The 27,034-nt window shown below is 34.9% G+C and overlaps 1 protein-coding gene across 5 annotated transcripts in view; it reads left to right on the plus strand.

Moving 5' to 3' along the window:
* The first annotated feature begins 5,201 nt into the window (after window positions 1-5,201).
* The window catches only part of LOC128865064 (muscle-specific protein 300 kDa), a 286,723-nt gene continuing 264,890 nt past the window's right edge, over window positions 5,202-27,034 (plus strand). For 4 of the 5 annotated variants that reach the window (XM_054104990.1, XM_054104996.1, XM_054104999.1 and 1 more), the window contains exons 1-2: window positions 5,202-5,454; window positions 12,365-13,430. In XM_054104990.1, the coding sequence (XP_053960965.1) occupies window positions 12,590-13,430 (841 nt within the window). In that variant the 5' untranslated portion in view covers window positions 5,202-5,454; window positions 12,365-12,589. Of the gene's footprint in view, window positions 5,617-12,364; window positions 13,431-27,034 lie in introns of all 5 variants that reach the window. The other variant, XM_054104992.1, reaches the window with a different exon arrangement.

Below are 27,034 nucleotides of genomic sequence, written 5' to 3' on the forward strand. Positions count from 1 at the left end.
GCTATTTCGTACGAAGTACAACACGAACAAAAATAAATTAGATCATGTTATCAAAACTATAAAAGTTATAATATAAAGTTAAATAATTATTTTTGATAGTTTCTAATGTTTTCGTATGATCAGAGCTACTATATATCAGGTATATTAAAAATGCATTATCATTCATTATTTTTCTGAGGTACAGTACGTAATTTATGTTTACGATAACTGCAGCCAACTTCAGCTGTTTAAAAGTTTTATTGTACCGGTAATAATGAGGTTACGAATATGCTGCAAATTTGTATGTTAACTAAAAATTAAGTATACGACCACTTTATAATTTGGAATACTTTATTTAAACAAAAATGAAAACGCGCACTGGTTGTGGGAATATAGAGGTTATGTGATGCATTTATGTGCGATGTGTAAAAGTCTCTGCAGGTGATTTTCCCTGTTTCCGGTAAGTGGTTTACAATTTCCGTTATTGTATGTATTTGGGTGTTACTGCTACAGCCTATAAGAGCTAGGCGCGCTAAGTAAACATTTTTCATGAAAGAAAATCAGGGGAAAAGAGAGGCCTAACAAAGAATACACGCCAATTATATATACATACATATATTAGTATGTCTCACTGAAAAGTTGAGGTATGTCCACCAGAGTTATGAAATTTATTATATTTTTAGACTTCCGCCAATTTTCTGTTGAAAAATCTTCAAAAATCGAGTTTTATATAAATTAAATTAGTTAAAAAAAGAAATCACCTCAGATGAAAGAAGAGTTTACGCTTAAAAGGTCTGCAAAAATATTTATAATAAATATATATACATATATATTATATTTACAATATTATAATTTATAATATTTAGAATTTCGCCGCTGATTTCAAGACAGACGCCTACTTGACTTTATTTACTTTAGTGGACTCTTCAATCGAATACGACAGATTGTCTTCATTAATGCGCTTGGTTTGGTTACCACATCTCGCATATGGGGTGCTCACGTTGCGCACGTGTGTAGGTGCAGAAGTCGGGATTGAGTGCAGCTGTGGACTTAGCTGCATCCTTAGAGGTATCACTGTATTACTTTAATCTGTTCATAAGAATAGCAACGCTGCCATTAACTGACTAGTGAGTGGAATTATTTGCGTAAAAAAACCATTTCTATCTTAAAGCACATTATTTTTGGTAATTTTTCGGTTTTCAGTTCTCAGAACCTTGATAAAAAAATGCGGAAATAAAACCAAACCTACAAAAATATTTGGCTGCTCAGCGAAAGTAATGTTCAATGCTCCAAAATTCAAGAATCATCCTGAAACGTGCGGGCGAAAACGATTTACAGATGAAAAAACTGACCGCAAAATAGTAATTTAGTGTGACGGCAACCAAATATTAGTTCCCAGAAGATTACGAAAAAGCTAAAGCTCAATGTGAATGCAGTGCGAAATCGTTTGTTGGAGTCAAATTTGAATGCCCATAGCACATGAAAGATACCGCTTTTAACCTCGCGGAACGTGAATAAAGCTATGTTGGTACTCATGTCTCTCACTCATGCCGACGAGTTCGGCCATTTCGAATGTTCAGTTAATTGTTGACAGCTGCTTTGCTTGCACTTTTTTCGGCTCGTCTTCGTTTTTTACCTATTCAAAAAGATGGATCAAAGAACCTGTATCAAATTTTGTATGAAAAACGAGATTAAGAGCGTGGATGCATTCCGAATGTTGACTGTGTCATACGGAGAAGCTACTTTGGACCAAGGCAACGTTTATCGGTGGTACAAAATGTTCTCAGAAGGCCCAGAAGATGTGAACGACGAAAAGCGTGCCGGACGCCCAAGCACTTCAATAACAGACCAAAAAATTGATGAAGTGAAGAAAATGGTATTTGCCAATCGTCGAATCACCGTTAGAGAAGTTGCTGAGGACCTAGACGTATTGATTGGCTAGCGCCATTCGATTTTTTTCAATGATTTGGGCATGAGATGAAGCGCCGCAAAATGACTGAAAACCAAAGCTCAATCATCTTAATGGAAGCTGCCGTACGAACCAAGACCGAAAAAAGCGCGCCAAGTTCGGTTGAATGTAAAAGTTTTGCTTACGGTTTTCATCGATTGCAGGGGCGTTGTGCATCGTGAGTTCTTGCCACAGGGTAAAACGGTCAATAATAAATATTACCTACAATTTATGCTTAATTTGCGTGAAGCAAGAACAAAAATTGGCTCTTGCATTATGAGAACGCTTCCTGCTCACACATCGTTGTTTGTGCGAGACTTTTTGGCCAAAAACAACACACTAATGATGCCACAGCCACCGTATTCCCCAGATCTGGTCCCCTGTGACTTTTTTTTTTCCCAACTGAAGAGGCCCATGAAGGGACGACGCTACGATTGACGAGATAAAGACGGCATCGAAGGAGGAGCTGAACAAGATAAAAAAAATGATTTTTTGAAGTGCTCCGAAGATTGGAAAAAACGTTGGCACAAGTGCATAATATCTCATGGGGATTACTTTGAAGGGGTAAAATAGATATTAGTGAATACAAATTTTGAAAAAATACAAAATTTGCGATACTTTTTGAACATACCTCGTATGTTGTTGCTTTTCCTATTTCGGTACGGAACCTATATATACAATTGATGATATCCTCGATCAGCTACACGTATGTTGAAATCCTAAATGATACGGCGTTGGCAGCCGATACTTTTTACGCTTGATTATATTTGCTGAGATCACAATAATTTATTTATTAATTTTTTCTGGAAGGTTTCGCTTTAATTTTTTGCATCTTAGTAGGAACACTGATATTTTTGTGAGAAAGAAGTTTAAGAACGACTCTGTTTTATATTGTAACTGGTAAGTAAATAAAAAATAAAGTATCTGGAGTATTCCTACAGTACTTTACTTTCGTTGAAACGATTTATAAAGTCGAAAGCTCTTCGAAAAGCAATCATAGAGTTGCAAAAGACCGGTTTATCCTACAGTGCTATTTTAATACAACTATTAAAAACGATGGTTTCTAAAGCTTTGAAATATTTTTCCGAGTATAAAACAGCAGAAAACGTTTCCAGAAAATCGAAAGCGCAAAATACTACTATCCAATTGATAGGATGATCGTTAGATTGTCACTACCCAGAAAGTGATGCTGACATCCATCGAGAAACTTTTTTCTACTCTGAAAAACCAATAAGGAAAAGAACAGTTGCGCTTCGATTGAAAGAAGGAGGGCCTTTCGGTCGACTGGTACGTTAGAAGAAGAAGCCGTTGGTAATAAATCCAATGGCACATCTTTGGAATGACGTAAAAATGGACTCAGTGTACAGAGTACCACAAGTTTCGATCAGTTATTTGAAAAGGCCAAGGCAGTAGGGAATCCATCCATTCCTGTTGAAAGTTGTAGAGTGTCAATGCGAAGGCGCTGTGCAGTAGTAATAAAGCAAAAAGGGTTTTCAACAAAATGTCAATGTATCCTTTTCTCTTTCGCCTGCATTTTTTATGATTTGTCTGTTATTTTGCTTCATTCTTAAGTATTTTTTTCCCAGGAGTTTCGCAATGTATTAACTAAAGTAAAGTACAATTTTTTATGGTTTTTCTAGACAAAAATACAGATTGAAAATTTTCCAAATTTATAAAATAAAGCCTAATATGCAAAATATTTCAGTGATTTTATTGAAAAAAGTCTCAAATGGAGAGAACTGGGTATCGTTCTTAAGTATTTTTCAATGGATGTAAATGCGCTGCCATCATTCGGAATGAGGGCTGTAGGTATGTATGTATGTACTATTTTATGTGAACAGGGTTTTTTTGTCTATTTGTGATTTTTTTCGTTTTATTGGAAGAAAGTGCAAAGAAAAATAAAACTTTTTATTTTAATTATATGTGACCTGGTCTATGAAAAGGTACCTTACGTGTCAAAAAATCATTTTTCACTTTTTTGTTGATTCGAATAGTGTGGTGAAGGCTCTTTAAAATGGTGAAAACCAGAAAGTCATAATTTGTTTAAAAGTAAAAAAAAGAAAAGTACAAATACGAAAACACAAAAGCTAACTTATTTTTTAAAACGATTTCTGCGATTTGCATTAACTTTTTCTTATTTATTTAAATATAAAAAAATGTTTTTCACTGCTTCTGTGATTTTATTGATACTATGATCTATGCTGAAGAAAATAAGCCTCCGGTTTGGAAAAATATTAATATTTAAAAAAGTTACAAGGGCTTTTTGGAGGTTTAAACTTTAACTGCTGTTTTCTCGAAAACTTGTTTTCGCACGTAAGGTACCTTTTCGTAGACTAGGTCACATATGTGTTTTCATTCATCACGCATTAGAAAATGATAATCTTTTGATATTTTATTCAGTTTACTTTTGAGGAAGTCGTGTTATCCCACTTTAGAGAACGCACTGCTATTAATACGAACATAACTGCATTTATGCACATTTAAAAAATTGGAAAGTAACCAATAATAATTTTTGTGGGAAGTAAGCTCAAAAAAAGAAACAAAACAATAAATAAATCTACCGATAAAGAAAGGTAAATTACAATACATAAACATTAAAAGTGTATACATATGTCATAAGGGCCACATTTGTTACTACAGAACAAAATAAAAATAAAAATTTTAAGTGAAAAAACACTAAAAATAAAAGAAATAAAAAGAAAAAAAAACCGCAAAAAGCATTACTATTAAGAAATTAACGCATCTCATCAGCCAGCTGGTGCAATTCGTCAGCCGGCAAACTGTTGTTATACTTGGGGGTCGCTCGGCACCATCAAACCGCTCAGATGTACTTGTATTGGCGGGCCATTTCATTTTCATTGAACGCGCGCTGTTTTTCTTTTGTCGAAAATTTTCGCGTGGCGTTTTTGTTTTTTTATTTTTTTTTGCCGGCAAACTCATAAATTTTCCTGCGCATTGCTCTATTGCCGCACGATCGCACGCAGCTCTAGTATTTATCTCTTCGTTTTCGTAGTACCTACGTAAGTGCTTACGAGTACGTCTAATATTGCGAGTATATCCTAGATATATATCTAAACCTATATATCACTAACACAGGAAAAAACAGAGCAACCAGCGCCATCGCCTTCGGAATTGGCATCGGCATCGGCAATCACATCCACACTTCAACAGCAATATTAACGGTACATATCATCCGCACTGGCGACTGACTATTTGCATCACTACAACCATCGTTATTGCAAGAGGAAAATTCTTTCAGTTGGTGTTTCGTACTCGTCGAGTGTTGTTCTCGGTTTCTTCCTCAGAAGATTTTCCGTTGCTCATCTAAAATAAGTTTTCTTTATTTAATTCATACATATACGCGCGCACACACCTACATACATACATGTATACACGTCGCGCTCCTTTGAAATAAAAGTTTTTCTGTTTCATATTTCAATTGGGCGAAAATCGCATTGTTTTACATTGGTGTACCTTTGAGTGTACGGCTAATTTGTGTATCGATCTCTACGTGTCTAGAGTTTATGGTTAGTAGTGATGTACTCCCCAACAAAATCCCAAAATCCATAAGAAAGTGGGAAAATTCGAAATACTTCGTTGTTAAGCATACCGGAAATGTTCAGCCAAGTTACATAATAAGCGAAAATAGTTTTTTTTTAATTCTGAACAGCGGAACGCACATTTCGAAAGTGAGTTCACACACACACACACAAATCCACACATAATTGCGTGAAAATGTATATGAATATTATTAGAAAAACAAAAAATAATAATAATGACTTTATTAAGTGGTACCATTTGAAATCTTTGGATATAAAATCCTCATCATTGAACACCTTTCGGAACTATTGAAACCAAATGGAAGTGAAAATCAAAAGTCGAACGATGGAAATGTGGAGACGTTGAGTGTGACCGTTGTCAGTAAAAGTGTTCCATCAGTTGCAGTAACATCGCCGCAACAGCAACGGCATCAGTACCAACAGGCAGCGGCGGTGGGAGCTCGCAGCAGAAAATTCGGTTCAACAAGTTTAACGAACTGAGTTCATTTCTATTTTTGAAATACGAAATAATTTTCCTAATTTTTCTTTTACTTCATTTCATCTAACGAATTAGCCACAAAGTGTGCTACGCTACGGCGGTGGGTATGGGAAGTGCTGATGCTGTTGCTCTTGTTGTTGTTGTTGTTGCGTTAGCTGATGATTTTGATGCTTTTGCTGGTGATGGCTATATGTGTGATTATGGCAATGGCTGCAGCTGAGTATGGCTGCGCGCTGTTGGTTAGCCCATAGCGCCTCACAGCCTTGCCGTACCGCTGGCACGTCCACACTGCGAATATTATTTTTTATCGTGATCGGTATGAAATGAACAATATCGGGGATAATTAAAAAAAAAATTAAAATGAAAATGTGCTGTAGTAGATTAAGCAGAAATATAAAAGAACTTCATTTTGTTTAACAAAATTGATTAACTTGAAGAGATAACTTGGAAGATAAATGAACATGGAAATTGGTTTTCCCTTTAGGTATACTCGTCTGTATGAAATTTGTAGAACATTTTTTTTGGTATAACTGGTTGAATGCGCAAGTAATTTAAAACTGAAAAAAAAATTGTTTCACTGAGAATAGTTTTTTTAGATTATATAGAACAACTTAAATTCTCACAAAATTCTATAGCCACATTTCATCAGATAATAAGCTTACAAAAATAAATATAAAAACATACAATAATAGAAATAAATGAAAAGTCCCAAAACTTTTAAAAGCTAATTTTATATTTATGCGGGAAATATAAATTAAACCGGCTTAAACGAGAGGAATCTAATATTCGCCGCCTAATGACAGCTCAATATGTAAATATTTGATGGATTTTTTCATAGCCGATAAAATTCTCAGATTTTCAGTAGAAGATGCTAAATTAAAGTTTGTTGCTTTGCAAAAAATTTAATATATTTTAGGACATTTTAACACAATTTTTTTAGAAAAATACTTTTTGTTCATAGGACCCTGCGCCGCCAAGACTTTTTGTATAAATAAAAATAAATACTGAAAAATGTAATTTTTAAATATCAAAAATTCTTTTGGAATATTTCTAATAACCAAATTCTTGGTGGTAAAGGAACCAACTATGCTTTATTGCACATACTTCGATCCATCTCGCCTTAATAAATGTGAGTGGGGTCGTTAGCATTAGCTAACTATTGGAATTCTTTACCGTTAAGTTGGTTGAAAAAAAAAACAAAAACCAAGATAGAAACAAAAAAGCAAAAAAAAAAAAAAAAAAAACAAGTAGGTAGTGCTAAATTATGTCCCGACCGCACTTTTCATAACAGCGCACATTTTAGTAAAATTTAATTCAGGTCAGACGGACGAAAGTTGGTCTTAACGTATAGAAAGTGGACCTGATTTTTATCCGATCTCAATAATAAGTACATAAGTAGGATCTAAATGAGGTGCGGAGCAAAAAGGTGTACCAAGTTTGTGCAAGTTTTTATTTTTGTTTTGGGTTCATCATTTGCACCAAATTTCAGTAATTTTGCCGATATCGCCCATTTTAATATCAAACTACTTTTGACAAACAGTTATAAGAGTACCAAGTTTAATTAAAATATCTTAATTTTCGCTCGAGTTAACGTGCGCTCGGCAGGCGGACGTACGAATCTTTCCCTCGACAGTCGGTTTTTCGTTGCCCGAGATATCCGGATTTAAATACGGTCAAGCACTATCATTCCCGCACACATTCCTAAAAAATTTATCAGTAATATTTTATGCTGTTACAACAACAACACCCACACCTCTGATTATTCTAACGCTAGATTGAACTTTTTTTTTACTTTTTACTCAATTGTGGTGAAAAATTATTTATGATGATATTATAATTGGTGCTTACACGCTCTGTTGGGTGTTTGACCGAGTTCGACCTCGTATTTGTGGCATACTTCTTCTTGAAGTTATTACATAAAATGGAGGGAGCTGCAGTTTCATGCTGCCTCCGAACGACAAATGAATTTTTATGACGAGCTTTTTCATGGCAGAAATGCAGCTCGCAGGTTTGCCAAGGAAAAAACTTTTCCTATCATTAGGTGCTGCATGCATGATGTTTCCAAGCTGGTGGTTTCCGAATGGTACTCCGTACCAACCCATGCGGCTACGACAGCCGCGAAAAATTGTATAGAAATATCAAAACTTAGCATATTCGTGCTTCAGAGTCTGAAAGGTTTTCTGAAACCCAAACCCACAGAATACGATCATCGAAGGCTTGGCAGTAGTTAGAATTTGGCGCTTGTATTTCGTTAATCGCGTCACGCATTTTGAGTTTCAAGGGCGCAATCGATTCGATTTTCGTGTCATTTAGTCTCTATCGCTAAACTAAAGCTTTTCATCAAACATATTTTGATCATGCAGCTCTCGGGTTACATTTAAAATTTTTGCCATTTACAGAAAAGGAAGATCATCTCATCGAACTCCCCACACCAAACTTTCAAATCATCAACTTTCAAATCCAAGCTTTTTTTCTGGCAATATGTTTCCTAACTTTCATGGGAGTTATTTGTAGCCGAGCACAGTAAGATACTCACAAAATAGAGAGCTAAATTATTTGATAACGATTTAAATTATTTTTATTGGACTCCAAATATTTAGTTTTCGTATTTTTAGTTAGCGAGTTGTCTGTTAATAATTTTTAATAATGGAAAAGGTATTTTGTAGTAGTGAACATCAATAGAAAACTTTATCAAATGTAGTTACAAAGGTTTTTGATAGCTGTTTGCTGCCATTTCAATTGAATTTTTTCAGTGTATCTGGCAATTTTTTATAGCCACCTAATAATTAACTCAATAAGCATTTTTACATTTGCCTCCTAAATATAGGCACAACGCTGTTCTTTCGAATAAATTCACTACAGTCCGCACAATTTGGCAGTGTATAAAAGAAATAAACAAAATACTAAATTCTTCCACAGGAAGCGTGTATTTGCACAATGCGTGAACTGGAACAGATCCAGAAATTTGTTGTTGGAATGAGTTTAAAGCTACGCACAAACGGTCAAAAGGATCGAGTGTTCATACAAAAGCAGATACATATGAAAATCATTTCGCATTCATTTCGTGTACTGATACAGGGCATACAGGGTGGCTGATGATTTTTTTTAAGAAACTCCAATTTTGTAATTATGTAATATTTTTAATAGTTTTTAAAAATGATGGAATTTAAATCGCCACAACGCTGAGTGATGCACCTGTGGCTTTTTACAATAAAAATTATCATCACTGCGTGCAAACTAGAAATGGGAATTGCCTCAGTAATCGATTCAATCGTTTTATTTTAAAACTAAATTTTAATGATTTATTTTTGTAAAATTGGCTGAGTCATTTCACCTAAAGGTAATATGGGTTTTTGGACATTGCCACATTGGGGGTAACTACAGGGCCTAGTTCATCGGCCGGCACCAAGTTGACTAATGATTATACAGACAATGACATATGTATGCATACCCTACAGACTTGTAAGCTTCTTAATTTTGTTATTTGTATAAGAGCAGCGAACGAGAGATGGTGTAATGAAACTACCTGCCAATACGCCCGACAGTTGTGGCCGACACTCAATGCTAAACTTACAGAATCTATCTCTGCTAAAACATACTAAGCATACTGAAAATTACTCACTGGTTTTAAGAGAGATAAGGACATGTCATCGCAATGGGCTATGAACCAGAGTGTGGCTCATAGTGGACAATCGCCTCAACCTAATGCAACCTAAACAAATTGAACAATTTCCTTCAAACGATCAGGCTAAATTACAGGGCCATGAAACTGCAGAGCCCACTTTCACTAAAGTACCGTGCAGTTCCGTCTCGTAGATAATTTCAGAGTCATAGGCGGTCGATGCTCGACACTTTTCCTTATTAACATTGCCGTTGAGGTCGGAATGAATTGCGTCGGACTTGAAGCTGGAGCTAAGTATGTTTCCGTTCCCTTTCACCGTCTGAAGAATCCTCTGGGGGAAATCTCAAGCACAGCGGAAAGCCCGCGGAGTTTATTGAGTTGTAAATTGACCTTTACAAAAAATAAATTCAAAATTTTGTATATGTAGATCTATCTGCAATGCGCCCAATTCTTTGACTAAATGCTTGCAATGACCGAATTGTATTGATGAAGCTGTTGAGCAATTTTCTCAGCTTAGTTATGACCCAACTGCTCAGAGGCATGATTCTAAAAAATGCGTCGAAAGTTCTTTTGTGTGAAAATTTCCAACTCCAACGCACAATCCGAATATGTGTAACATCGTCCTTATTATTGATTTTTATTAAAGCAAAAATGTTATCTGAAAATAAAACAATAAAATTTAGTTGATTAATTACGCAGAAAATAGAAATTATTAAATATGAAATTGTTTTTGGTAGCCACCCTGTACAGCATATGATCAATACATTTACTATATTTTTGAAGTGAAACTTCTAAGACGTCGATGGACGAGCGAGAATGGAGAGTACAATTTCAAGGCCATGCAACGTTTTGGGCATTTTCGTTCCGCGAGAAAGAAAAAAGATATAACGCAGAGGAAAAGAAGAGAGAGAGCTATACCTAATATATATCTTAGATACACTTTAGGCTATTTTTCCTGAGTTTTTCCTTGTGGTTGCTAATTTCTGAGAATAACATTGCCTACTTTTTGGCGCTTGTTTGTTGGTGCAAACTTGTAGTAAATATATTTTTGGTGCCTACTTTTTCGCGTTATATTTCCTTGATGCCTACGGCGTTTTTTGGTCCCAATTTTTTGGCTTTTTTTTGGTGTCTACTTTTTGGTGCTTATTTCCGTTTCCTGCTTAGTGCTTGTGCGTACTATAAAGTGCCATCCATTCCGGCGTCGGTTTTATTGGTATTGCCTTGCGGTAATTTGTGCCGTTGCTGCGGTCCGGGAATCGCTGCGTTTGTGCGGCTGATAAGCGCTCGGAGTAGTGCGCGTTGTTGCCACGGTTTGTGTCCGGCGTTTACCTACACCGGTCGACCCTTCTCCGTTTTGTAAATTTTGTCTATTTGTATTCACTGCAAATGTTGTGAATTTATTTAGAAATATTTTCTTTCTCTCTCTCTCTCATTCTCTTTCGGGTCTCTCCTTCGGGTCTCCTTCGGGTCTCCTTCTTTCTTTGTCTGCCTTGAAAGTTTCACTTCTGTTATTTGTACTACGCTACACGCACCTTTTCTTTTTACTGCACAGAGGACAACTACAGAACAAATGGGTTAACTAACCTCCCACCGAAAGAGATGTCTAAAAGACTTTTTAATTCGTGCAGAGCGGACCCATGAACACACTCTGGGTCGATCAAGGGGCAATTTTATCTCCGATAATACCTTAGTAAACTGAAATTGTTATTTTTTAGGACTGATCCAATCAATTGCTATGACTATTAATGTTCTCTAAACTATAGAATATGAAAAACTGAGAAGTACTTAGAATCTTCGACATTTGTATAAGGCGAATGGCCACGTTAGAGGTCACAGTGAATCAATGCCAAGTAATAATAATAATCACTTTACATTTCATTTGAATAATTTTCTAAAATATCACGATTTCTAGCCTATTCCACAAAGCAAAATATACTTTCTAATATCGGCCTTGAGACCTTTAAAGCAAATATCCGCCACAGCTTACAAGAGTGATTACATTGTGAAAGCCAAACACTTACCAAGGTCTGTAAACCAACAAAGAAAATAGAAGAAAAATGAGGAGAAATTAACACACTATTTACGTTCAAAAAATATCAAGTTAATCCCTAACAACAAATTCAAGTTTATTTATGAGTAATGGTGCTTAAACTTTTCCCTACATAATAAATTAACCCGGAAAATGTCTACAAACTGTCAAAGCTGCCAGCGTAGAAACACAATTTTAGCTGTACGAGTGTATCAAAATGTTCAAAATGTTTTCCTGTCTTCGGACCTCAAAAACATGCGCCAATATGTGAACATTCACTCTCACATACAGCTCACATCAGGCCATCCACAACTTGTATAGAGAAGATAAATGTGTTTTCCCACAAAGTAAATACTTTCGCTTTTAAAATGTCGTCAGCGCCATTTTTAATAATTTTTAGCACAACCTGCATATTTCCGTAGTGCGAGCAACTGGTACATTAGACTGAGTTGTTGTTGTTGTATTTCGACCTCCATTAGACTAGTGGGTTAGCGAACTAATTTTTTGTTTTTGAAATTTGTGACAACTGTTAGGTAAATTCCAGTTCATGAAATGAGTTGCTCGAATTTCGAAGAAAGATTCTCAGAAAAATATTTATTTTTTTTAATAAGTTTTTTATTTTGTACCTACTATTAACAAGTTGGCTCGAATTTCTTGCAATTTTTGTTAAGTAAACATTACAATTAAGCTAACAATTCGCTACAGCACATTTTTTATATTTTATTTATTTATTTTTCTAATTCGTCAGTGCCTGTTATGATACCGTCAAGTGTTCCCTAATCAATTTTTAACAATTGGATTGAAATAACTACAACAAAGACACCTAATTCCAAAACCTAAGAAATAAAATAAACACCAAAAGAAATTTACATATAAACCAACGCTGCCAAAAAAAAACCGAATTTATTTAATATTAAATTTGTGTACGGATTATTCGTGAAAGAACTCATCTTAGGCGTGTCCAATAAGCAATATGTCCGGTCAGCAGCCACCGCCCTTTGGTGGGCCGCGTGGTTGGAATCCACGTGCGCATAATCCCGCCTCTCCATCGCCATCGTCGTTCATGTACCGTCCACCATCGCCATGGACACCGGTTGCGCCCAGTCCGCCTCCGATTATTTCTGGTCCACGCCGTCCCTCTATGCAATCGCCGGCGCCCATGAGCCCTACTCCGTTCGGGCATGCCATGTCGCCGGCGCCTGGCCAAGGTATGCGCGGTACACGTGGCACGAATAGCATACCATATCCTCGTCCACAATGGCCGCAACAAGCCACATCGATGGGTGGCAATTTATCGCCTGCGCCTTATCAACCCCCCACTTTCCAGCCGACTTTCTATCCTAATCAGCAAGCAGCGGTACAGTCACCGCAATTACCGCCGAAAGTGGCGCAATCGCCTACGGGGCCTAAGCCGTTCCGTCCCATGGTACATGTGCCCGTGCAGCATCAGAATTCGTATGGCGTTGGACCTACAAGTTCTTTCCAATTGTCACCGACACCATCGCCGATTGTTTGTCAAACACCAAATTCGGACTTCATGTACAGCAATCGTCAGACACCGATGTCGCAACTATACGAAACACCACAGCAGCAGCAACAACAACAAAAGCCGCATTATCCGAGACAACAGTCGATACCGAATCAATACGACTATGTCGGTGTGCCACTGGAGCCTCCGCATCCTAAATCATATGTAATTTATGATGACGAGGAGGAATTCGGCCCATCGACAGCGGAGATTATAGCGAATCAGTCGCAAGATTATGTCGATGAAAAGTTGGCCGAATATCAGCTGACTATTCTGCAGTTGCAAGGTAAGTCTTGTTAATAGTAATTAAGTAGCCCAAGAGGTAACTAAGCAAAACACTATTTTACACTTTGAAATATTTTTCTATCTTTGCAATTATAATCCAGTAAAATGAGCCTGGAGGTGTACGAGCGCACTCACCTGTCGATGCCCACGTATCTGTTTAAATTAAATAGTATAAGGGTAAAGTAGTAATTGACGTTTTGAGACTCAACATTAGCACAATTAACAATGTCAGCCAGAAATCTAATGGAAAATTTCTCTAGCCAAAATGGACAAAGTAGGCAACAGAAGAGTGAATCCTTTTTCGACGAACAAATGCCATTTAAATCTTTTATCACGCTCGTTCTATTGCATGGCGTGGAAGCTTCCACGATGAGGCGGCTCTTGGAGCATTCGGAGGGAAGATTCTGGGAAAGATTTATGTACCCTTACTCGTTGGTGATGGCGAATATTGCCGACATAACCTGGTGTATAAACATCGTTGCACGCGTGGATAGTACAATAACTCTGGCCGTCAAATTATTCCATGCGGTACCTCCGTTGGAAAAACCAATTGGAAAAATACCAGCTTCACTTAGAGTTGGTAATAGACGCGGATTTCCGTTGAAACGAGTGGAGCGCTATAGTCATCCCGCTCAAATCCACCACATGGACATTTTCAAGTCTGGTTTATACCAATTTTCAAGCCAAAACTCAACTAGTCGCGCTGTTGGAATTTCTTTTGTGGAACTATCCTATAAATATACTGAGAATTCTTCTCTTGACCATTTCGCCGTTGTTCAAGCAGAATGAGGGTAGATGTAACACTACAGACTCACTCCAAAATATGATTTGTTCGCAAAATTTATTGCCCTGTAGCCTGAAAACGTGCTTTGATCGGCATATCCTATTATGAACTGAAAAGGCCAAAAATAAAAATTTTTTCATTTGAAAGTCTCGTTTTCAAAAATTTTCTCTTACTCACTGCCCAAATTTAAACTGTGATCAATGTAAAATTAATCCTAGAATCCAACCTGAGAATGTTTAAATCTATAAACAACAAAGAGTGACAGCTGAGAAATTATGGATATCAGATTGAATCTGTACAGAGTCCCAGTGCTTTGAAAGTGTAGAATAAATCGTCAAATCATCGACATACAAAAAAAATGTATTTCATAAAAATGTGAAATAGCGAAGGGTCAAAAATATTGCTGTGGGGAGCCCCGGACGAAGCAACGACTTTGCAAGACAGGCACTCGTTAGTGAACGTGTGTTCAACTAGTACCCTTGCCTTGGTTTGGCATATTTTGCAGGTTACTTTTGTTCTGGACGCAGGAAAAGAATAACATATTTTCGCGCCTTGCTAGACGTACGTGTGCCTCTCTTATTCACTTCTCCCTTTTTTAATTTGGTTTTAAATTTCTTGATTACTGCAGCCGTTTCTCTATTGGTAGCAGTACCTCGGTGTAGAGAATTTGGAAGCTGTAGCAGCATCAGACCATTAATGCGCTCCCACCGAATTTGAAGGAGTCAGCTGCTTTGCTGGTGTAGCCGGGGATGTGACGGCGGCTTGTTTACGACACAGGTCGGGAAAAACTAAAATTGTGTTGGTGATATACGAAAAAAACCAAACGCGTTAAAATACGCGTGAAATGAGGGAGCACATTTCTGCTGCTGAGTCCCCTATGACGTGACAACCGAAGTTAAGCTGTTATATTGCTTACCATCTAGGTCATTTGCTGATCTATTCAAACCGTTATGCCGGTTACCTCGCCAATAGCGAGGGGTTATCGACTTGGTTATCTTTTTGTTACCTTGGCCGGCTGCGTCTATTATCCGTGCGGTTATCTTTTGTTACTCTGTCTATTTCAACCAATTACCTTGTTTTTTATAAATTCTTCGTAAATAAAAGTCAAAATTAAATTTTATCTGACTACGTTTGTTGGGAGCTTAGGAGATTTCCGTATCTACTTCACTTTTTTTTATTTATTTACTTATTTTTGTTTTTTAAAATATTAAATAATAATAGAATTGTTGAATAAACAAAAAGATAACGCAGCGCTAGCAACAAAGGCTTTCAGCTGGGTGGGAAAGAATTTCTTGATTATATAAGTCGTAGAAGATCGGAGTCCTTCAGAAATTTATAGATTTTGGAAATGCACTTTTTATTTGCACTACATACAATTTTTTTAAATACAATTTTTCAGTTGCTTATTAAGCTAAAATTTATTCAGTGAAATAGTGATAGAATTAATATTATAATATATTTCCTATCTGCATATTATGGTATGCAAGCACGAGAAAGGGGCTTAAAATTTTCCTCAGATATTATATTTTTATCTGTTTTAGTGTTAGTACTTGGTGTATGTGTGTGTGATGCTCTACATATATTAGCTGTATAGCCATTTAAATACTAATTTCTGAATTATATCTCTCCTAGAGAAATACTTAATTTTTTTTTATCCTAAATTAATAAAGCTAGAAGGGCGAGTTTCGAGTGTGTGCATATATTTTCAAAAATAATTATAGGAAATTTTTAAAGGATATGCAAGAATAAGGTTTTACAAGGGAATTTTCAACACCAAATTTAATTACCTTTTTTTCAATTTTAAATGTACATTTAATTTTTTCCAGTTCCATGGAGTTTTCTCTCTTTTTCAATGCCCATTTTACTATTTTTATTTTTTATTTTGTTTATTTTTTTAAATAATTTCGATAATTAATCATATCCTTGAAATTTCAAAGTCCTTAACGTCGCGAATGTGTTGATTTTTTCGTGTGTTTAGAAATTTTTCGGTTTTTGTTGAACGGTGTTATGGACAAACAGTCTCCAAGAAAACACTTAAATCTAAAAATTTTGATTTCATTCAATTATTTTCAAAATACATCTGTGCAACGCGTTAGTGAATGTGCAGGTAAAGCAATTTGAAGCCGATTTAACCGCGTCTAAGTGATTTATGTTTTCCTCTCGAAAATATGTATCTATTATTACTTTCCCTAATTTTTAGCTTTTTCGAATATGATGGATTATTTTAAGAATTATTTTTCATTTGAAATAATTATACAGAATATTTAAAAAAAAAGTGATTTTCCTGGTATTCTCTCGAGTCGGTCATTTTAAAATAATTTACTCAATATTCTTCTTGGCTCACTGCAATTTTTACCAATTGATTCAGTTCAAATGATTCATTACAAGTTGTATTATTGCCTACTTAGATATTTAAAATTAGCAATATTTAAATTTAAACGACGCCATTTTTCGCGCACAATTAATGCGTTACATTGCACATTCTCGGAGAATGTTCAAATAAAAGTAAAAAGATCGATGCAAGCACATACTTGCGGCTATGTAGAGTTAGATTGTGTGTCTAGCTGTTTATTTTCGACAAATTTTACTTAGCAGAGAATTTAACCAATTGAAAAAGCGTTGCATTGCAGGAAAATGTTCGCACTTGACCCAGACGAGAGAAGAACCCTCTCACCACCTCATACATATATTGTACCAATCTACCTTATGGTTGGTGTGGTTGTTGTTATTACATATACTTATACATAAGCAAGTATGTTGAAGTGTCTGCGCAATGGTGATGGGGATTTGTAAGAATGTATCGAAAGTTTTGGGCGTTCTGCCAAATTTGTTAAAAGCGCCATTTGCGATGACATTTGTAAGTCATTACAATTATGTTTAGCCACTTAAATATGTGTAAAAAAACACAAATGTACTGGTATTTATACATACTAAATAAGTGTGTATAGTATTGTATAAGTATAAGTACACTAGTGGCACTTACTCAAATTGCTATTTTTTAATACAAATTTGTATAAAAAAATTTAATTAATACCCCGAAAACCTCCTCTGACCTTCCAGCATCATTCTAAAAATGTGTTGTAAATTTTGTTTTTAGCATTTGTATTTTATTTTTTGCAATACCACATGGATACAAAAAATTCCCAGAATAAATTCTGAAAATTCAAACTGCAAGTTTATTCCTCAAAAGTTATATTATCACCTTCAACGTACTGCCCATCAAATGCAACGCACTTATGCCAGCGTTTGATCCAGCTCTCGAAACATTTCTGGAACTCTATTTTCGGTAAAGCCTTCAGAGCCCTCTTTGAACTTTCCATTACTTCCTCTCGGCTGTTAAAACCCGTTCTCTGTAGTAGTTTTCCATATAGTTTTTCTCCAAACATTCACGGATAATGGCACTGTGCGACAGTGTGATATTACAGTGTTGTTTTCTCACAAATCTTTTATTTTTTGACAAATTGCTTCACGTAAACGTCTCATACAACCCAAATAGCCAGTCCCTGTTCTAATCTGACTGTCTGACCTTCTGGCAAATAATTGTGGTGAATAATACCGTTGATGCTTTCCATTTCAATTCAACCGGGCTATTCGGGTCATGTTCTTCGATTTCGATGTAACTTAAATATGTTGCTCTCTGGTCAAAATAATGAGAGTATTTTTTTGTTCGCCCGAAAAAATTTTTTTTCAAGAGTTATCGGCAATTTTGTTTTTCGGCTCAAAATCGATTTTTTTTAATTATATAAAATTTTTTTTTTTTAAATGCCCATAACTTGTCAAAAATAAACTGCTTTAATAGTTCTGGGTTCAGACTGATCGTCATTACTCACACGAGTGATTTCTGAACGGATGCATAAACAATGATTAAGTCCTCTGTCTATTTTGCGATTATTGATCAGCTTTTCATTCACTTTATTGATGTTTTCATTAGTTTTCGTGGTCGATGGCCTGCCACTACGAGCGTCATCCTCTTTGAATTCACGATCGCTTCTCAAGCGTTTATGCTACTCCTAAACGGTTGTTTCATTACCCAACAGTTTCCGAATATTTCTAAGGTTTTCGCACCAATTAACCCATTTTTTCAAAACCTCGTTGTTGCAAATTCAAATCCGTTTTTAAAACTGTAAAAAATCGTACTCGAATAGGTTAAGAACAAATTATGCCTGTAATGCTTCTATTGTTCATTCTCTTCATGAACTCAATGAGATCTCGAATTATCTAAACTATACTTTTTTGCTCAATTCAACTGTGTATAATAATTTAACTTAACCTTTAAATTAAGTTAACTTAACACAACTCAACTTAACGATACTTTTGTAGTAGTAGTAGTCAGTAAAAAGAATTGTTTATTACTTTCAGAATTAGTAAATAAATTAGTTAATAAATAAAAATAATAATTAGTTATTACATTTTATTATTTAGTTATTACATTTATCATTTATTATTACATAGAAATTTAATGCATAAACTATAGGTATCGCCAAAAAAATTCTTAAAAACATTCTTTTTTTCACCGAATTAAACTTACCCCCCAACAGAAATCAGTCCCAAGATAGAGAAACAGGTTGTCTTAAATCTCGTCCTGTATCAAGCGGCTCGAAGAGACCTGTTCAAATGCTTGTGAAGCTATTGAGGAGATAGAGCATTCAGACTTTGCAATATATAGGCAAGTTCCTCTCGTGCTGATGAGAACGCCTTTAAAATTGACAAAACGATGATGTGTGCCGATTCGTTTTGCTCGGATTTCTTTCGAGATTCGGCGTATTGTCAATATCTGGTTGATGGTAGGTTTACCAAGTCTGAAGCCACGCTGATAAGGCCCAAACAGTTCATTATTGTTGAATTTGATCTTTGATAAAAAGAACCCTCTTGATGTAACTAATTAGAGTTAGTGAACTTATTTTGGTTCTAAAATGATAAAATGCACCCAATATCACGCTCACATCGCGAACCTTAAGAGTACTCTATTTGATCAATTTTAATATAGTTTTTAGTTTATAGTTGTAAATTTTTAATAATTTCGGTAGTATAGAAAAAAAGTGAACGTTATTACACTAACAACTCTTAATATTTCAAGCGAATTTTTTATGAAAACAAAAATGGAAGTCCAAAGCATAAAATAATATTAATAAAAGAGTCAAAGTTGTATTATAAAGTGTGATTTTTAAGAGCTTGATAACTTAAAATGATAATCCTCATCATTGTTGGCGTGACGGTTCGGGTTGAACCTTGGCCTCCCTCAATAACTTCCACCAAGAATATCGATTCTTTGCAGATATTCTCCAGTTTTTCAGTGCAAAGATCTTGTCAATCCTAGCTTTCCTTGGACGACCCCTTTTCTAAGGTACATGCAGCTTACTATTGTAGATTTTTTTTGCAGATTCGTTTGGGTTCATCCGCAGAATACGCCCAGCCGGTATAAGACGCTGAAGCTTGATGTAGTCGCCGATTCGGAAGTAGTTTCGCTCAGCTACGCATTCATCATTGTAACGTAGGCGATAGTGGACGTGATCTATCTGTGATCTATGGAAAATTATAATGCAAAACAGAAATATTGTTGGAATGATTTTTTTTCTTTATAATCTGGAAGATAATTTAATGGCATTTATTTTTTGAATATGACATCCGGTATATGTACGCCTCGATCAGTACAGTTTTTGTCTACTTTTTTCAACAAATCTGAATAATAAATCTAAATGAGCTCAATCAACAAACATGCGACACAAAAAATGGTCATTTGGCTTCAATTCTTGCACGAGCTGCATTTTATACGTATGTAAAGCAAGATACTTACTTCCACGTAGTGGAAAAACAATGGTCAATAAGTTGAGAACGACGACGAATCGACATTTCCGCGTCTCTGTGAACTTGGCGAACAGATGTTTTTTTTTTCAAAGTAAATTTCCACAATTTAGAAGCGTTGATCTCTGCTATGTTTTAATATAAATAATCGGATATTTATTTCATTATAAAGAGAAGATATGCCGTTAATAGTGGAAAATAACATCAGGCAAATGACCACCACGACCACGCTTACAGGACAATATTCTTTTCATGAAATTTGTGATCACATCTTCGAGAGATAACACGGCCCGGAAACTTTTCCCGTATGATCTATGGTTTCGGTGCTTGTGTTGAAAATAAACGTTAACCAGATCAATACCATTCAACTCCGGCCATAAAAAATCGTTAATCATCTCACGATAGCGCAATCCTATTCAAAGTAACCCCTGTTATTGGAAAACCCTTTATGAAGACTCGCTAAATCTTACTGAACAGAAATGCCACTCTCAGCTGTCAAACCGTAGTTATCGATATCGATAGTTCTCATGCAGCTAAAAAAACACCGGCAATTTTTTTTTGTTTTTAATAAAATATTATTTGTGATGCTCCTCATGAATCGACAGATACATTTCAATACTCGGAATGTGCAAAAAAAATTTTTCCAAATGCGACTATGTTTTTTTTATTTTTTCTAATAGGCTTTTAAAGAAATAAGCACATGACTAAATTTATTGCTGATTTTTTTCAACTGATTTTAAATAATTTTATATGTTCCATTCATACCATTAATGCCATTCATAGCAAAAACTTGCGGGTTTTTTCTTTGCCTATAATTTGATATTATTATAATTAATGACCTATTTATTAATTTACGTATCTGAATTTTTTTTTAATAGACTTCGGATTGCTTTTAATGTGCTAATATTATTAATTACCTATCGGCCGATATTAAGTCATCTGCATAATTAAAATTCCCGAAATCACTTTAGTTGTAAAAATAAATATTTCAAAAATATTCTGAACCACATACATACATACATAGCACGCTAAATAAATTCATATGTACATATGCAAAATTGAATACTTTTAATTTCAAAATAATGATCTCATTCTGTTAATCACCGGCCATGAACACTGGCCACGTCTATGTCCGAGCACCGCCCCTTGCCTTTACTATCTGTCATCCACGGTCAAATGCGATCATCATCGCCATAGAATAAATATTTTCACGAAAATGCAAAATACATATGTACATTGTATATATGTATGTTGTTACACTAGTCCACACACACATACATATATGAAGGTGTCTGTACATAAATGCTTATCCATTGTTGACTAGGAATCAATCGAACAATATGCGATGAGCATGTGCCATCAATTAACTGTCAAAGTGGAAAGCCTTTTGGGATGAACTTAGTGAAAAGTTGCAATTGTTCGCAAACTATTTATTCACTCCCAATTGTTTACTCTATTTTTTATTTTTGTGTTTATTTTTCACATAATTTATTCTATTTTTAAGTGCAACACTACATAAGTGCGGACCGTAATTTCGTTTTCAATGAATTTCCAATACTTATGCGCCAATGGGTGGGAGTTAAATTTATTGTTTTCGTTTAAATAGAGATTTTAAAAGTGATAGCGTAGTTATAAAGATATGTAGATATAGATATACCGATGTGAACATTAGGATAGCCCAAAAAAAGTTCCTTGATATAAAAAAACTAGGGAGCTATTTTTTATATATTTTTTAAATTTTATTTTCACTCACTTTTTAGGCCAGGGTAAAGGGTGATTTAAGGAAGAAAATTTGCTTACAAATTTTAAGTTGTTTTATTGAGTTTCCTCTGTGCAGCTCACTTTGCAGATGTATTTGTGGCTGCACAAATGCTTGATGACCAAAGGAAAAAAACTGAAAAATATTTTTGTTTTTTAATCATGCATTTTTTTTAGTTGTTAGAGATTTTTCGTGATCCCTATAACAAATTTTTTAACTAAATTTTTTTAATAAAGGATAGCACATCAGTTTTTAGTTATTTATGAATAGAAATTACAAGCGGAGATCAAATAATATCGGTATATATTCAATAATTTTCTAAACGTTGGCGGCACGGGTAAATGCTTCCTTATTAAAAAAATAAATTAATTGGAATAAATTTAGGGGTAGCATGAAGAAAAAACATGTTATTTTTTTTTTTGAGCCGCCCTAGTACAATTTATATGCTTACGTAAAGGGTGATTCAAGGAAGATAATTAGCTTAAACATTTTTAGCTTTTTTATTAGGTTTCCTTTATGCAACTCTGTTTCTGTACAAATATATTTGAATATATACATATAATCGGCGTTTACACTCTTTATTGGGGATTTTGCCGAGCTCTTACTTCTATTTGTGGTGTGCGTCTTGATATTTTGCACAAATGGAGGGACCTGCAACTTTTTTCCTGGCAGAAATACATTTGTAGATTTGCCATTGCTTGCCGAGGCAAACTTCATAATTCATTTAGCGAATCTTGCTCGCTTTTTGTGTCTCAGTTGCCAATTTTCTGTGTTAAAAGATTGCTGGAGCACTTATCGAAAAATCGAACCACTTTCATCAACAATTTCAGTAACAACTGTTTCAATGATTTCTAAAAACTTGTTATAATCCATCTTCCCGAGGTGGCGCTGGTAACGAGATATTTAAGAAAGTCAAGTTGACCGATTTGGCTCATATTTAGAACATAGATAAATATAGGTAGTTCGAACGAGCATCCTTAGCTGAACTCCTCCTTCAATAAGTGGTGTGCGTGTTGCTGTTCTCTGAAAAGTAGAGTAAGCTGTAGCTTTTTGCCGTCTCCGAAAATCACTGGTTTTTAGGAGGAACTTGTTTTCATAACAGAAATGCACTCGGATGTTTGTTATTTCTTGCAGAGCGGCGACCGCTATTAGAAAAAATTTTCCTATCATTTGTTACTTCAGGTGTTTAAGTTTTTGTGCTAGCAGTCAGTAGATAGATCTTGAGATTCACGTTTTGGATAGCAGTGTTGATCCACTTATCAATGGATAAATAAAAAAAGTGAGCTAACATGTTGAGGATGGACCCGAATGAAATTGCAAGATAGATCTACAATAGTAAGCTGTATATGCCTTATAAAAAGGGTCGCCCAAGGAAAATCTTGATTGATACAGTCAATGACAACGCCAAGATTTTTGGAATGAAAAATTGGATGATGTCTACAAATGATCGATATTCTTGGTGGAAGTTTTTGAGAAGTAAAAAAGATCTAAATCTGTAATTTTGAAGTAGAAAAGATCTAAAATTGATGAAGTAAAAAAGATCTAAATCTGTAATTTCTCTTTTCATGAAGAGAGGTTTAAATTTCGAGTTCCCCTTGTTTGATCTGCGACTTGTTCTAAGAATCGTTTATAGATTACGGATTGTGACAAAGTGGACAAAGAAAAATACGAATTAAAAACAGTGCAATAAATCTTCACTTATTACGTGAACTCAACAGTGGACTCTGTTAAATTCACAGAGAGCGGGATAGCTGTTCGCGGATGTCGGATTGGTTTGGCGGCTCAGTACTTGTACTTGTACAATTAGTTGTAATTACATCAAGTGGTTGAGCTGCTCATCAAATTATTTTTTCGCAGCTGCAGCGCAGTTGAATCCCTTCACCTTCTCGAGCGACATTGCTATCTTCTTTGAATACCTTGCGTACTTTTATTTGGACACCAATAAGGGGTGGTTCGATCACTATTTGTTCCTACATCTAAAACTTGTTATAGGACAAAATGTTCGCCCAAGGGAAGTGCTCGCCCCTTAGATCTGTTTAGGGGAGGATAGTCTGTAATTTATTAGCTTAGGCTCATCTTTTCACACTCGCGTGAAAAGGGGCTTTAGAAAGTTGCAAACACTAATTTAACATTTTTGTTCTGAACATCATGAAATTTTGGCTTTAAGTACCGTTAATATCGCATTAAGATAAAATTTATAATATTTACTTCTCTAGGCCTTGCAGAGCACGCCGGTTCTACACTTTTTAATAGTCATGCATTTTTAGTCGTCTTCATATTTTTTTACCACGTAAATGGAATATGGATTTTGGAACACCCTTTATCTTATTTAAAGGAATTGTTTCCTAGTCAATGGTAATTTGCATTCAACGCTGAACTTTTAAATTGTTTCATTTCAATTTTTGCGGCATACAAATTGCTGACGAATGGCTGATATTCATATGTACTCGTATATATTACACGTAGAAAGTGCTTATCTGTATGTATGCAAGCATGTATGTACTTGTTGTTATTCATGGGCACTAGGTAATGATGCAATTTTTACCCCTGCCAAATTTTCAGACATGCAAATACAGTTTTATGCCAAAACCTTTGTATTTAATTGCGACATTATGTCATTTCTTTATTTTCGAAAGAGACAATTCGCAAAGACGTCTAAATAAAATTCAAACAGATACAATGGAAAATTGATAAAAAATGGCAAAAACGGCTATAGCGCTGAGTATAAGTACGAAATTAAGTAATTACTGGATTAAGCTTTTAAGATTTAGATAAAAAGTATTTTCATATTTTTTGGGCTATTTTTAATGCTGACAGAAAAATTATTGTTAAGAAAAACGCTTAAGTAAATACGTGATGCGATAAAAATGTTTACAATTGCAGTTTAAATAATTTTTAGTATACCCAGAGGAAATTCAAAAGCGCAAATTTAGGTGCGAAGGTGGGTCCATATGTATCTGAAAGATGAAAAAAAGGAGCACTTTATGGCAATAAAAATTTTATTTCTCATAATAGTCTAAGCACCATACGCTTCATCAGACGCTTCCCCAATTTTTAATGACCTCTAAATAATACGATTCTTCGGGGACTTCGCCCATGATTTCTTCATTCTCTACTCTACTCGACTCTACTCTCTAATCGTCAAGCCATTTCTTTATATTTGGAAACAATAAATATTCACAGGGGTATAAACCAGATTAATATGCTGGATGAGGAAGCAATTCGTTAGTTCGTAATTCATGCAATTTTCTACTGCGATTGCGAAATTGTAGACTTGGGCATTGTCCTGATGAAAAGAGCTTCGCATAAATGCAAAGGCGGTTTACCATTTTCAAAATAATCGATATGAACTCAAGAAACCGTGGTTATTCTCAAATGGTTGTAACAACAAAACAATTTGACGGATTATATAGAAAATTAATCTGAAAATTGGAATCAAATTGTGAACATTTTTGTAAAAAATGGAAAGTTTTGTCTTCTACTTCCTTCAGGGCATATATTCCGCAGTTTATAGTCAAAGAATTCTCGGTGTTTTTAAACTCAGCGGAAAAATCAATATTTCACGATTTGTATCCGAGCCGATTACTTACAATTATCAACTATTTCAGTGACGGCTTGTCTGCTTATGCTACAAGTTCGATTTTTCGTGCTAGCGGAGGGCTCCTTAATCTAAATGCAAGGACTTAAAAAAAAACAACTTTTATCGCTTGTCCAGTTTGTACAATGACTTGGATCTCCCAGAAAATATTCAGCGCGTCATTGGTACCTGGCCTGTCTATGCAAATTTTCATTGTGAACATTTTGGTGAAAATAAATTGGTTATCTTATGTATAAAAATGATTTTGAACGGTAGTGATTATAAAGCTTTGTACAAATTCTTATCTAACTGCCTCAAATACAGGGAGCTTCTTCTTAATGAATTCTCGTAATCTGCTTGTTATTTGTTGTGTACTGATTAATTTATATTTTCATTTTAGGATTAGCTTTTGAATAAGTAACGTTGGAAAAAAATTAAATATGTGTCAAAAAATAATATTTTTTATTTATTATACCCCCGACTGACAACTAATGTTATAATCATACGTTCTGTTAATTATTATTATGCCCTTGTAATTATTTGAATTTAATATGAGATAAAGAACTTGAAACAACAACAATAAAAACATATTTGCGTGATATTTTCTATGACTTTCGATTAAGCCAAGCATTTAGGGCTAAACCAACAACAGCGTTCTGATCAACTCACTTCGACTTTTGGTAATGAAGCACTCTTTCTAGACGCCATGTTTCTTTGGTTTTCCAAATCTAATCACGCTCGCCGTTCTCACTACAGTACGAATTTCTGACAAATCATATTAATGGGAGATGCAAAAAAGTTCTAGGCGCTTGAATATTTGAAAAATTATGGGCAAGCAGTTTTCTAGCTGAGGTGATCGCTCAAAGTATAGTCGATGTTGTATAACTCCCTCAGTTTTTCTCTGATTTTGCTTGAAATTTTTACACGAAATTACGGAAGCGTTACATTTTTTTAAACACAAACAATTTTTTTGTTTGAAATCGGTAAAATAAGGCCTAACCAGTAGCCCTGGCTAAATTTTTTTTTTGTCGAAGTTGTATAACTCTCTCAGTTTTCCTCTGATTTGCTAGACATTTTTACGCTAAATGTCAATTACGAGAATGTTTGCAACAAATATGCCAAAAACAAAAAATCGGCTGTTAAAAAAAATTAATCAAATGAAATTAATCAAAAATAAAGCCTCACTAGTACCAAGCTGACACATTTTTCTTTGTTTTATTAGTAATGAAATAATTTTCCCTTCAAATAAAAAAGTAAACTTAAAACCCATTTATTTATTATTTATGGATGCAATTTTTTCGAGTGAAGCTGTTGAAAATTACAGAATATCCTAATTTCGGAATTTCGGGATTGTAATAACGATATCCCGAAAGCTCCTGGCTCATAAAAATCGAAACAATTAGCCCAAGGCATTTGAATATAACTCGAAAAATTATATACAGTGTGAAGTGGCCGTTTCCAGACAAATAAAGTTAAATACATTTTTTTGTAAAAAACTTATTGCAACGGATGTATAAAAAAATTTTAAATTTATAGCAGAATCTTAAATTAACCAGTGGAAAATATTCCACGGTACTCAGGTGGCACAAAATTAAACATCCAATTTTGTTTTTGAATAACTTTTTTAGTTAAAAACATGATTTTGAGTGATGGAAATTTTTATTTTGATCTTTACGCACTCCA

The sequence above is a fragment of the Anastrepha ludens genome, chromosome 5 (assembly GCF_028408465.1).
Source record: "Anastrepha ludens isolate Willacy chromosome 5, idAnaLude1.1, whole genome shotgun sequence".
NCBI lineage: Eukaryota > Metazoa > Arthropoda > Insecta > Diptera > Tephritidae > Anastrepha > Anastrepha ludens.